The sequence below is a fragment of the Stenella coeruleoalba genome (genome assembly GCF_951394435.1).
Source record: "Stenella coeruleoalba genome assembly, chromosome: 5".
NCBI lineage: Eukaryota > Metazoa > Chordata > Mammalia > Artiodactyla > Delphinidae > Stenella > Stenella coeruleoalba.
In genome coordinates, this window is record NC_137150.1 from 76,707,813 (window position 1) to 76,720,656 (window position 12,844).

At 42.4% G+C, this 12,844-nt stretch overlaps 2 protein-coding genes across 4 annotated transcripts in view; one reads left to right on the forward strand and one right to left on the reverse strand.

Annotated features, from left to right (window-relative positions):
* Positions 1-4,102, reverse strand: part of SLC49A4 (solute carrier family 49 member 4) — a 102,540-nt gene extending 98,438 nt beyond the window's left edge. Inside the window, exon 1 of the mRNA XM_079922596.1 lies at positions 3,341-4,102. Coding sequence (XP_079778722.1) covers positions 3,341-3,698 — 358 coding nt within the window. The 5' untranslated portion in view covers positions 3,699-4,102. The remainder of the gene's footprint in view (positions 1-3,340) is intronic.
* A 630-nt stretch (positions 4,103-4,732) lies between these two features.
* The window catches only part of HSPBAP1 (HSPB1 associated protein 1), a 67,409-nt gene continuing 59,297 nt past the window's right edge, over positions 4,733-12,844 (forward strand). For 2 of the 3 annotated variants that reach the window (XM_079921338.1, XM_079921337.1), the window contains exon 1: positions 4,734-5,289. In XM_079921338.1, the coding sequence (XP_079777464.1) occupies positions 5,232-5,289 (58 nt within the window). In that variant the 5' untranslated portion in view covers positions 4,734-5,231. Of the gene's footprint in view, positions 5,290-12,844 lie in introns of all 3 variants that reach the window. The other variant, XM_079921339.1, reaches the window with a different exon arrangement.

The following is a 12,844-nucleotide window of genomic DNA, read 5'->3' on the forward strand; positions in this document are numbered from 1 at the left end:
CATTCCCCCTGGCTACTCCCTCATGTCTCTGCTGCCCCTTAAAGTGTGTTTGACATAATGTCTACACTCGTGAACTCACCCCCACCACTCCAGTGAGACTATTCTTTTAAAGGATACCAAAGATTTCCATGTTGCTAAACCCGGCTCTACTCTCAGTCCTCACTAGCTGGTTCGTCCTTATCTTCCCAAGCTCTGAATGCTGCAATGCCCCTGGGCTCAGTTTTCTAAAGCAAGATCCCTCTCCACAGGTGATGTCACTCAGCTCCAAGACTCTAAATACCATTATAGGTTGACAAATCCCAAATCTATTGCTCAGGGAATAAACTGACAGTTTAGCTTGTCCTATATCTAATAGGCATTTCAGATTCCTGATCTGCATGCCGTCTACCCCCAAATGCTCCTTCCACAATCTTCTACAACTCAGTAAACTGCAGCTTGGTTCTCCCAATTACTAATGCTAAAAAAGTTGAGAAACATCTTAAATCTTCCCCTTTTCTCACACTCACCTCTGCCTATCCATCAACAATACTCAAATCCTTCACTACTCTCACCCCAGTTGGAAGTCAGCATCAGCCCCATCTGAGCTGTTCCAACAGCCTCCCAACCGGTCTCCCTGCTCTGGCTCTTGTTCTCAAGACAATAGCAGAGTCGTCATTTTACTCTTCTGCTCAAACCTTCCAGTGGAGTGAGCCCTCCTCACTCCTTCAGGCCAGTGTCCTTACAGTGACCTAGGAGGCCCTGCATGATTTCAGCCTCTCATCACCTCTCTGGCCTCACCTTCTACCGTGGTTTCCTTGATGGCTCAACTCAGCCACAGAAGCCTCATTGCTCTTTCTCCAATATGCCAAACAAGTTTAAGACCTTTGTCTTTGTCCAAAACAGTCCTGTCCAGAATTGACAAGGTAGGTTTCCTTTTCCCCTCAGGTCTCTGCTCAAACACACATTATCAGTAAGTCCTTCCCTCTGTGATACTCTAGAGAGAGTATCACCCAATCACATCCCCTTTCTCTCTTGCCTTGTTTCATTTTTCTCTAAAACATTTTCTCTAAAACATTTTCTCTAAAACATTTTTCTCTAAAACATTTTTCTCTAAAACATTTTTCTCTAAAACATTTTCTCTAAAACATTTTCTCTAAAACATTTTTCTCTAAAACATTTTTCTCTAAAACATTTTTCTCTAAAACATTTATCACCATCTGACACACTAAATATTTAATTTTATTGTTGTTTTTGCCTGGATCTCCTCACTAGAATGTAGGCTCCATGAGGACTATCTCCCTAGAGCTTGGCACAAATTTAGGTGTTATCTCCTTGTTGAAATTTTCTTCACTAAGCTTCTAGGGCACACTCACTTTTGGTCTCCTATTATCTCACTAGGTAGTCCCCTTTTATCTCCTTGCTGGAAAATGAAAAGGACTGAGAGGGTACAAAACCGATTTCAGAAAGATACCTGGTCTTCTACTAAGTTGGGTGGACCCATGGCAGTAGGAAGACCAGACCTATCCTCTAGGGAGAAAGATACTTTAGTACCCAGGGATACCAGGAACTTACTTTTATGTATGCAAAGAGGACATAGGCAGCAGGACAGCCAACATATGGAAGGAAACTGGCTTTCTCCTACTGAAAAGGAAACCACTTCCTAAGTGAGAGAATTTTAAATTTATTTTTTGTTGCTCTAACCAACAGAAAACATAAAATAGAATTCACCATATAGTCATAGAAACTCTGAAAGAACTCCTAAAGTAACTTATTTTATAAAGAGAATAGGTAGTCCCAAATTTATCTGGCCATGGATAGTAGATATAATTATAATAAAAAGGACAAAGTTAACATTTTTGTACCGTAAAAACAAGGCTGGCTAAATTTAGGGAATAATATTGAAAAATGCTCCTGATAAAAAGTTAATAAAAAGAAACAATAAAATAGCATTTCCCCTTAAGTTATCCAACCTTGTAAGGAATGACAGAGGAACTGTCACAGATTGAAGGAGATTAACAAGAAATAACAACTAAATGCAATTTGGGACCCTCGACTGAATCTTGGAACAGGAAAAAAAAAAGACACTAGTGGAAAAACTGGTGAAATCCAAATAAAGTCTAAATTTAGTTTAAAAACAAACAAATCCAAACAAAGAAAACCTCCATTCAGTACAAGAAACCCTTCCTCAACATCTAGCACATATCTCTGCCTAAGTACTTGCTCTACCTGGAAGTTCCACACCTTCCAGGGCTGGACACTTTCATTGTTAGAAGGTTCTTCCCTGTATCCCTTTGAGTTACAGCCCTTTGTAACTTCACTCAGTTTAGTTCTTCCTTCTAGAACTATGCACATTAAGCCTAATTCCTCATTTACTTGGTCTTCACATATTTATATTCTGCCTCAAGTTTCTTTTTGAAGCTTGGCACACCCAATTCCCTTCATCTGACACATTGATTTTTACATCCTTTACATTCTTGTCACACAACTCTTAAAGCTCTCCAGTTTGCCCATGGCCTTCTAAAAATTAACGCTCAGAACTGAACACTAGAATAGAGCATTTCAAACTATTTCTCGTTTTAGATACTACACTTCTGTGCCTAAAACTGTCCTGCACTTTTTAGCAGCTACATCACATTGATCATGAATCATTTACCCATACTTGTGTGGTGTAATTCAATGCCTAATCATTCAATCCTATGACCTTTTGTTCTCCTCACAGAATCATACTGGCAAGTGGTAACGTGAGATGTCTGTCCAAAGTATTCTCTATGAAAAGAGAGTCTTCATTCATCTGCAAGCTTCATCTGAGAGTTAAAAATCTCAACTGACACTTGCACCTAGTCACATACACACACTTTAAAGCTGCTGTGCACCATTTTCCAGAACCATTTGCCAGAAACCAAAGCGTCAGATCCGAGTTCTCCAACAGCTCTTCCTGGGCTTGAGTCATCTATTATGCAAAGCCAGCTCATTACTTCCCTGTATCTGAGCATCATCAGTCTATTTTCTGACCTTTCACCCTCAAAATCCCCAAATCCCTTTGAAATCAAAGCATCAGTCATTTTTGTCAGGTGTAAAAAACACACATAGCACGTGCACGGGGATGCTCTGATGTCCAAATATGCAAAAACTTGAACATTTAGAGCTCGCTTAATCCCTGCTGTTGCATAATTGGCCTCGATGAAAACACTGTATCTACAAAGAAGCCTTCCCTCATTTGTCGCTTTGGGTACAGAGTGTTCCTAGTCAGGAATGGGATGCCAGCAACATTCGGTCACCTCACACAACCCCTAAAACGAAGCCGAGGGAGGCGGCTCCCTAGGGGTGACATCAACGGCCGGCGCTCCCGGTACCCCCTCACCTCTCTTGTCCAGGAGCCACATGAACGCGAAGCAGGGCATGAAGCCGATGGGCCCCCAGAGCACGAGGAGCGCGATGTCCCAGCTAGAGAAGCCGTAGGCCTGGCGCGCCGAATTCTGGATGGGGCCCCAGGTGTTCCAGACCAGGCCCTGCACGAACCCCAGCAGCGAAAAGAGCAGCAGCACGAGCCAGCGGCGCCCGTACACCCTCCCGGGACTCGGGGCTGCCGCGGGCAGCGCCGCCGCCGCCGCCGCCGCCGCCGCCTCCCCTCTGCTTCTCCAAGCAGCCCCCGGCGCAGGCCCGAGCCCGGGTCCCAGCAGCGGTTGCCGCTCCTCCTCGCTGCTCCAGCCCGAGCCCATTACGACGCGCGGCACGCGGGGTCGCTGCCCAGCGCGGATACCGTCAGAGAAGGTGGAGGCCGAGGTTGCTTTGGTCGCCCTCGGCCTCGCGGCCGCGTTGCTGCGCCTGCGCTGCGCGAGCCGGCCCCGGTCTGGGAGGCGGGGCAGGTGCGACGGGCGAGGAGGGGGCTGGGGTGCGGAGCCGGGCTAGCCTCTCGCCGGGCGGTGGAGAGAAAACCTCGGCGAAAGAGGGAGTGGAGCCGGTGTCCCAGAGCGGGGATCGGGAGGAATTGGGAAGGCAGGGAGGAGCGCCGCTGAGCCCCAGGAAAAGGAAACTCCCGGAGGGGCTGTAGTACAGGAGGCTGGGCTAGGAACCCGGGATTGCTGGGGGAAGTGTACAAGTTTACGTCCTGTGCCTAATAAACAACTCGGAGATCTCCAGTCACTTAAGCCATATATTGCTTGCTTCTATATTGGGTTTATTTTCATTTCTGTTGGGTTTATAACTTCATAAATTAGAGAGGGAGATAGGATAAGATTTAGGCGTAGTAGGGAACCCAGAGGATTGCCGCATGAAAATCATTTGTTTTTTATGTACAGTAAGTACAGCCCTGTTAAATCAGCCATTTTTGTGTGCTTTACATACCCAATGAGGAAATTTAAAACGAGTCAATTTCATTCATGTATATATACGATATAGATCTCTTTCTACTATTTTGCCTGTTATTAACAGAAGAGCAATAAAGATATTTTGATTAAAGCTGAAAGATTTTTGCCCCCAAATGACCTAGATTCATCTCCAGTTATTATGATTTTGACTACACAAAGAGTAAACAAGAAGAGTGGAGGTTGTCAATCTCTTGACCAAGCAACCGGGTATTTTGATATACAAATCCAAAAGCCTGACAGCTGTCGGTTAGTGTCCTTGAAAACCTAAGTCAAGCGATTTGGCTTGTTTTGGTCGGGAAATGAGTCACAGGCAACTCAATTAAAGAACATGCGCCTGAGGTTCACATTGCCCGGTAGCCACGAAAGCCAGGTGGATCATTTTGCTACCAGAAGGGCAAGAGTCGGGAACAGAAGGGGAAGAGAAGCGTGAGCTCTCCTGATATCCAAGCGACTGCAGAATAAGCAAACGCCGAGCCACTTTCCACTGCTCCGAGCCCCACAAAAAGCAAACCATTCCCTAAAACTCCAATACTGTTGGGAGGAAGAAAGCGCCAAGGCGAAAAAGAAGGACTTGAGGAAAACCAGAAAAGAAGCCAAGAAAAGTCTACACCGGAAGACGATTACGGTCTGGGGAAAGTAAAAAGCACCACAACCGCGACCACGTGCTTACATTTCCACCACTCAAGAATCAAAATAAACCGCGTGGCCCCGCCCAGTGCCCGTCACATGACTTTCACGCGCGTGCCGCTTCCGGAAGAGCCCGGTAGCAGCCGCTGCGACTCTTGCCTGTGCTGCGGCTTCAGACCCCGGGTTTTGGCCTCTTTCTGACCCGGCTCCCGCTCCACTTCACTTTTGGTTTCGGGTGGAGCCCGTGTAGTGATCTCCATGGCAGCAGACTCCGGGGCGTTCACTAATGAGGACTCTGAATCTGGAGAGGAAGAAGGTAGGTGCTAGGCAGAACTCAGACCGTGAGTACAACGCTGTGCCAGCTGACTCTTGGCACCTCTCATGTGGCCGTTTGTCCCTTCGGCCCTGCAGTAAGCGATGAGGAAAACTGTTTGCTTTCTACTGAACGTGTCTGTTTTCAGATTGTAGCACCCAGATTTTTGATCATCGTATAGGTCCAGTATCCCCCCATCCTGCCAGTGCTGTTTCACACATGAGGGTGTTGTGACTGTTACAGTAGATTGAACCACCCTTGAGATAAGTGGAGATATCTGGGACTTTTGTGAACAGGAGTATGATTTCAGTGGAATCCTGCTTTAGAGAACGGATGAAGTTTGAAGGCCGGTTAGCCTGAGATCCCTGTTAGCATTTATTGAATGATTGCTCCGTGCCTGGCACTGTTCTGGGAACTGCCATGGGATCCAGAGACTTTTGATTGTATATAACAATGCCTTTTCCCGGTTGAGTAGAGGGGCCTGGAAAGGAAAAAGAATGACTAATGCCTGGTAACGTGAATACTATTAGTGCACACTGAAAAAGTCCTGGGCAAATTGATGACATTATAAAATGAAAATGGTCAACCTCTTGCGTATTCACTCAGTATGGGCCTGAGATCCTTCTGATCCTCTGTTTCTATAGTAACCTTACTTTCTTTCCCCAATGGCAATTCCCCAAACTCTTTATATCCTCTCTTCATCTCTTCCTCACTTCCAGCTGATGACTTTGCTCGTCAGGTCAACTCTGCATCTAGCCTGTCTACTTTTTTCCTCCTTCTCTATCACACCTTTGTCCACATCATCCACATTTCTCACCTAAACCACTACTGTATCTCTGGGCCATGTGTCCCCGTTTCCTTTCTTGTGCCCCTCCAATCCCTTCTCCATTCAGTGGCAAAAAGTGACACTCTCTTACTCAAAATTCTTCAGTGAAATCCATTGCACTAAGAACTTAGGTTAAAATCCAAACTCCTAACCACGGCCTACAAAAATCCTTGGTCTGGGTTCTGCTGATGTCTCCAGGAGCATCTCTTGTCACTCATCACCCCCTCTGCTCTTACCTGCTTTTCATATAACTGACTTCTTAGTCTTCAGATTTTAAGGTATGTCACCACCTGAGACCTTACCAGATTAACCTATCTAAAACAGTCATCATAGTTTTCCCCTGACCCTTACCCTAGATGTTTTATAATACGGCATCCTGCTTCCTTCATTTCACTTATCACAATCTGTAATTACTTGTTTATTATCGTTTCTTCCCTTAGACCTTAAGTACCTTGAGGGAAGAACATATATCTGTGTCATTCACAGCGTTTGCCCAAGCAGCAAATACAATGTCAGGCTCCTAGGGGGCACTTAATACATATTTGTTGAGTGAATGAATAAGAGAACCCCGTGCCAAGTCCAGAGGCAGGAGGAGAAAGAGCATGGCATAGTCCAGGAACTGAAAGAAGTTGGTGTAAGGAATGTAAGAGACAGGGATCCTGAAGGGCACCTTATACCAAGTTAAGGAGTCTGACAGTGTGAAGCCTTTGAGGAGCTTTAGGTGGGGGAGTAATGGGGGAATAACACAATAAGATTTGGTTTTAGGAAGATCACTGCGGCTGAAGGGTGGAGGATAGCTTGGAGGGAGAAAGACTGAAGGACAAGGTACTTAAACCCCCTTAGCCACAGCATCCTCCTCTCTAACGTGCATAACTATTGTGAAAATTAAAGATACTTGTAGATCATCTAGCATAAATGTCTGGCAGGAATTACATATTCAATAACGGTAACTATATTGTTAATAAAAAGTGCTGGCATTGGTGACTGACTGATGTTGAAACTGAGAGAAAAGAAATTGGAAATATCTCTGAAATTTTTCAGCCTGAGAAAACTACATGTAAATTAGGAACCTGAAGAAGAAGGAGGTGGTTGGGAGTACTGTTGAGTTTTAATGTGAATGCATAACATTTAGGTTTGGGAGGATGATGCAAAAGAAGATGTTAAGCATGTAGCCGGGGAAGAGGAGGTTTTTATTCTTTATTCAAATACCATAAATTCACCCTTTTAAAATGTTTTTTAGTATGTTCACAAAGTTGTGCAGCCATCACTACTATAATTCCGGAACATTTTCATCACACCAAAAAGAAACCTGGTTCCCATTAGCAGTCACTCCCCATTCATCCTCTCTCCATCCGCTGGCAATCACTAATCTACTCGGTCTCTATGAATTTGCCTGTTCTGGGCATTTCATGTGAATGGAATCATACAATATGTGGCTTTTTGTGTCTGGCTTCTTTCACACAGCACCATGTTTTCAAGGTTCATCTATGTTGTAACATGTACCAGTACTTCATTACTTTCTGTGGCTGGATAATATTCTGTAGTATGGATATGCCATATTTTGTGTATCCATTCATCAGTGGGCATTGGGTTTCCACTTTGGGGCTGCTATGAAGAATGCTGCTATGGACATCTGTTTACAAGTTTCTGTAGGAACATATGTATTCAGCTTCTCTTGGGCATATATCTAAGAGTGGAATTGTTGGGCTATGTGGTAATTCCATATTTAACTTTTTGAGGAAACTGGTGACCCTTAATCTTGAAGTCCTAAGGAGAACTGATGAAAGTATGGATTTGCTCCCCTGAACAATATAGCATGTGTACACATCTTTGCAGGTGACTTCAAATTTTTGTATTAAAGGATTCTCCAAATCCTATCTGTGGAACTTTCAACCCTATTTTAAACTGTCATGCTCCCCAGAAAAACCACTTTGGGGTGACTGCTTATTACCATTACAAAGTAAGTTAAATGGGCAAAATCCTACTGGAAGAGAAGACTTTGCTTTAAATTAGATAAGGCTTATGTGAATAAAGGGTAAGAAAAATACATACATCAAATAAATGCATGTGAAAGTTTCACTATGTTTAGTATAGTAACGAATATTGTGGGGGTCATAGAAAAGTTAATTTTTGAGCAAACTTATTACCACTCCATTATCAAAAAATATTTGAACGTATACTATGAACAGGAGACTCTTTTTTACAGTGAGGTTAAAGACAGTTCTTGCTCTAAAATACCCTATAAATATACTTTGGGGGAAAAGAACACAGATTAAAAGACTTGTAGTATAATACATATTCGCACGGCAGGAGGTAGTTAGATGGGTTGTAAATATTACACACATTACATGCTTTGGGTGTGAGAGGAGAAAGAACGAATACAAATTGGATTGGTCTGTGCTTCTGCGAGTACTTTGAAGGTTTGGTGTACAGTCCTCATTCTGCACGCAGCCTCAGGTCCCACAGGCCCACTCTAAAGGACTTGAGCGCTCAAGAGTTCTGGTATTCTCAGGGGTCCTGGAACCGGTCCCCCTCGGATGCTGAGGGACAACTGTAGTTTGAATATGGAAATGGATGGAAGAAGTTGTTTCTGGCAAGGAGAGGCCAGGAGTGGAAGCGAGTGGAGAAAAGCCCAAGGCACATAGAGGGCAGAGGGTGGGGAAAAAAGCGAGGAGACAGACCGGTGCTACTGGAGTGGAATGTGCAGGGTACACAGCTGAAAGGAGGAAGATTATGTCCTTGGAGACCAAACAGGAGCAGGGTGAACCAGAACGTTGAAGTGATGAAGGAAGTCGTGGGTTTCACTTTTCTCAGAAGAACAGGGTAAGGCACCGCCCTGAATGAGGGAGTGGAGAGAGGTATTGGGGATTTGAGAGTGAAGAAGCTTTGTCAAGTTGCTGTTGGGACAGGGATGATTAGGAGTCAATTAGTGGCGAATAGTGTGATCGGGAGCTGGAGAGGGAACCAGTGGAGGTGAGCATGAAATCGAGGAACTGATCCCTTTGTTTTGAGACTGCTGTGAGCATGCTCAATAGTTCGTTTTACAAAGGTGGAGAAAACAAATGGTTAATCTTAGTAAAGTTTTATGCATTGTTAAAAATGAGCTGTGAATTCAGAAAACATTTATTTGGTGTTAGTTTATGCCAAGCCCTATGCTAAGCTCTATGGATATCAAAGTAATGGGTTTGCTTCCAAGGATGTGATTTTTTTTTTAACTGAAGTATAATTGACATACAATATATTATTTTCACATATATTACATAGTGATTTGACATTTGCGTGCATTATGAAATGATCACCACAATAAGACTAGTAACCATCTGCCCCATACAAAGTTATTGCAATATTATTGACCGCGTTCCTTATGCTGTATATTATATCGTTGTCATGGCTTATTTATTTCATAACTGGAGGTTTGTACCTCTTAATCTCTCCTTCACCTTTTTCCCCCACTCACACCTTCCTCCCCTCTGGCAAAACCACCTGTTTGTGCTGTGTCTATGAGTCTGTTTTTGTTTTGTTTGCTTGTTTGTTTGTTTTGATTCCACATTAAGTAAAATCATATGGTATTTATCTTTCTCTGTCTGACTTGGCATAATACCCAATAGATCCATCCATGTTGTTGCAAATAGCAAAATTTCTCTTTTTTTTTTAATGGCTGAATAAAATTCCATTGTATGTATATGTACCACAAGGATGTGTTATTTTTTTTGTCTGAAGTAACAGCTTGGAAATTATTAAAAACACACATGAGTAAGCAGAGCACAGAGGATTTGGGGGACAGTGAAAGTACTTCGTAGGATATTGTAGTGGTGGATATATGTCATTATACTTTTCACATCCATAGACTGCACAACACCAAGCGTAAACCCTAAGATACACTGTGGACATTGGGTGATTATGATGTGCCAGTTTAGGTTCATCTTTGGTGAAAAATGTACCATTCTGGTGAGTAATGTTGATAACGCGGAGGCCATGTATGTATGAGGGGAGGGGGTATATGGGAACTTTCTGTACTTGCCCCTAATTTTGTTTTAAACCCAAAACTACTCTTAAAAAAATGGACTTAAACAAACATGAAACTACTTACTGTTAAGAATCAACTCGAGGGGCTTCCCTGGTTGCGCAGTGGATGAGAGTCCGCCTGCCGATGCAGGGGACACGGGTTCATGCCCCGGTCCGCGAAGATCCCACATGCCGCGGAGCAGCTGGGCCCGTGAGCCATGGCTGCTGAGCCTGCGCGTCCGGAGCCTGTGCTCCGCAACGGGAGAGGCCACAACAGTGAGAGGCCCGCGTACTGCAAAAAAAAAAAAAAAAAAAAGAATCAACTCGAATTCTGAATGTGAGATGTTACTTCTAGGATCATACATTGGTTGAAGCGTTTCAGTGAAATTAAAAATCAATACTTTGAATCTGTCTTTCAGACTGAGACTGTATTTGTTTCCATTGGGCTCTGATAGTTTAAAATTTTTTTCTGATTAATTTTTTTAATTGAAGTATAGTTGATATATAATATTAGTTTCAGGTGTACAACATGATTCAGCATTTTAACAGATTATACTCCATTAAAAGTTATTGCAAGATAGAGGTTCCCTGGTGGCGTAGTGGTTAAGAATCCACCTGCCAATGCAGAGGACAGGGGTTCGAGCCCTGGTCCAGGAAGATCCCACATTCTGCAGAGCAACTAAGCCCGTGTGCTGCAACTACCGAGCCTGCATTCTAGAGCCCGCAAGCCAGAACTGCTGAGCCCACGTGCCACAACTACTGAAGCCCATGCTCCTAGAGCTGTGCTCCGCAACAAGAGAAGCCACCGCAGTGAGAAGCCCGTGCACCCCAATGAAGAGTAGTTCCCACTCACTGCAAGTAGAGAAAGCCTGCGCGCAGCAATGAAGACACAATGCATCCAGAAAGTAAATAAAATAAATAAATTTTTTAAAAATAAATAAATTTTTTAAGTCAAAAATAAATAAAATAAATAAATATTTTAAATTTTTTCAGTAATTACTGAACAGAACTGTTCAGTATTTTTTAAATTGTGACCCAAAAAAACCATAAAATTTATCATCTAACCATTTTTAAGAGTACTGTTCAGTAGTAAGTGTATTCATTTTAATGTGAAACAGATCTCCAGATCCTTTTTGTCTTGCACATCTGAAACTCTGTACCTAGGAAATAACTCCCCTTTTCTCTCTCTCCTCAGCCCAAGGTAATTGCCATTCTACTTTCTGTTTGAATTTGACTATTTTAGTATCTCATGTAAGTAGAATAATACCATATTTGTCTTTCTGCAGCTGGCTTTTTACATGTAGCAAAATGTTCTCAAGTTTCATCCATGTTGTAGCATGTGACGGTATTTCCATCCATTTAAAGGCTGAATAATATTCCACTGCCTGTATAAACATTGTGTTTATCCCTTCATCTGTCAATGGATGTTTGGGTTGCTTCCACCTTTTAGCTATGATGAGTAGTGCTACTATGAATGTCAGTGTCCACATACCTCTTCAAGACTCTTCTGTTGAATATTTTTGATGAAAAGAGATGAAATACCCAGTTTATTCTGAATTACGGAAAAATTACTTAGTGGAGGCTGAAGAAATGGAAACATTTTGGTAGAAATTTTGAAGGTACTTCGAAGCATTTTAAAGAGCTCCAGTCTTTGAGGCACCAATCTTTCGAGTATTAACTTCACTTAAAATATAGATTTACTTATCTTGCTTTAGGTTTAGGAACTTACAAGCGCTGTGAGTCATTTTCTGGTTCATAAATGGATTCAAGTGAGGAGGAGAAGACAATTTTCTGGCTTAACTGGGCAAGAGTTACAAGTGTAAGAAGATGGGAAGAAGAGGATGGTAAATGTCCAGCATGTAACTGTCTCCGGTCCCCAGCCTGAACCTGGTTGGGTGTTCACTACCACACCGAGCATTGGTATTGGCAAGGTCATGTCAACACAGCCTCAACACTTTGTGGTTTCTTCGTCAGCACCACCTTCTAGATCTTGAAATTCAAAGGGTTTATGACAGTTCATGAGCAGCAGAATTTTCTTAGTTCGTATTGACATTTTAAAATAGTGACTATAAAATTAAAATCATCTTTGGTGTAAGTTTTACCATTTGGTCTTCAGTCTGAACACAGTCATTTTGTTAAGTAGTACTTGCATAATTCCATCAGCGTTTTTCTGACCTGGTCTAAATGTTCATTATTTTTTACGCTGATATCTACCATTCCAGATGGTAGATGACCCTTGTGTGTATATACAGTAGTCATCAGATTGATGAAGGCCATCATAGGCTTACCTGTATATATTTAGAAATAAATTAGCTCCCAATGCTAGGACCCAATTTTTTGTTCATACTGTATCACTGTGGTGAGTCTCTGCATTGTAACTTGACGCTTACTCTGATGTCACCTTCTGAAAAATTTTTAATAAAATATAAAACTATTAAATTTAAAATTAATAGTTATTAAAATTATACCTGACATGAGAAGCGAGTTAATTTCAATTTCAGGATCTTTGTCTTTGTTGTATTCTATCAATATTAGGAGCATATTCTGGAAACTTGATATTTCTTGTCTTAAATTCTAAATCTCAGATACAAATCCAAGCCAGATGTTAATTGACTGAAGCCAGATTGCTAGCAAGTTCAGAGAAATTAGGTTTCAAATTATCTTGTCCTTTGCACTAATTAAAGAAAAAATTAACTGAGAAAAAAGTAAATTGCTTTTTGATGGTGT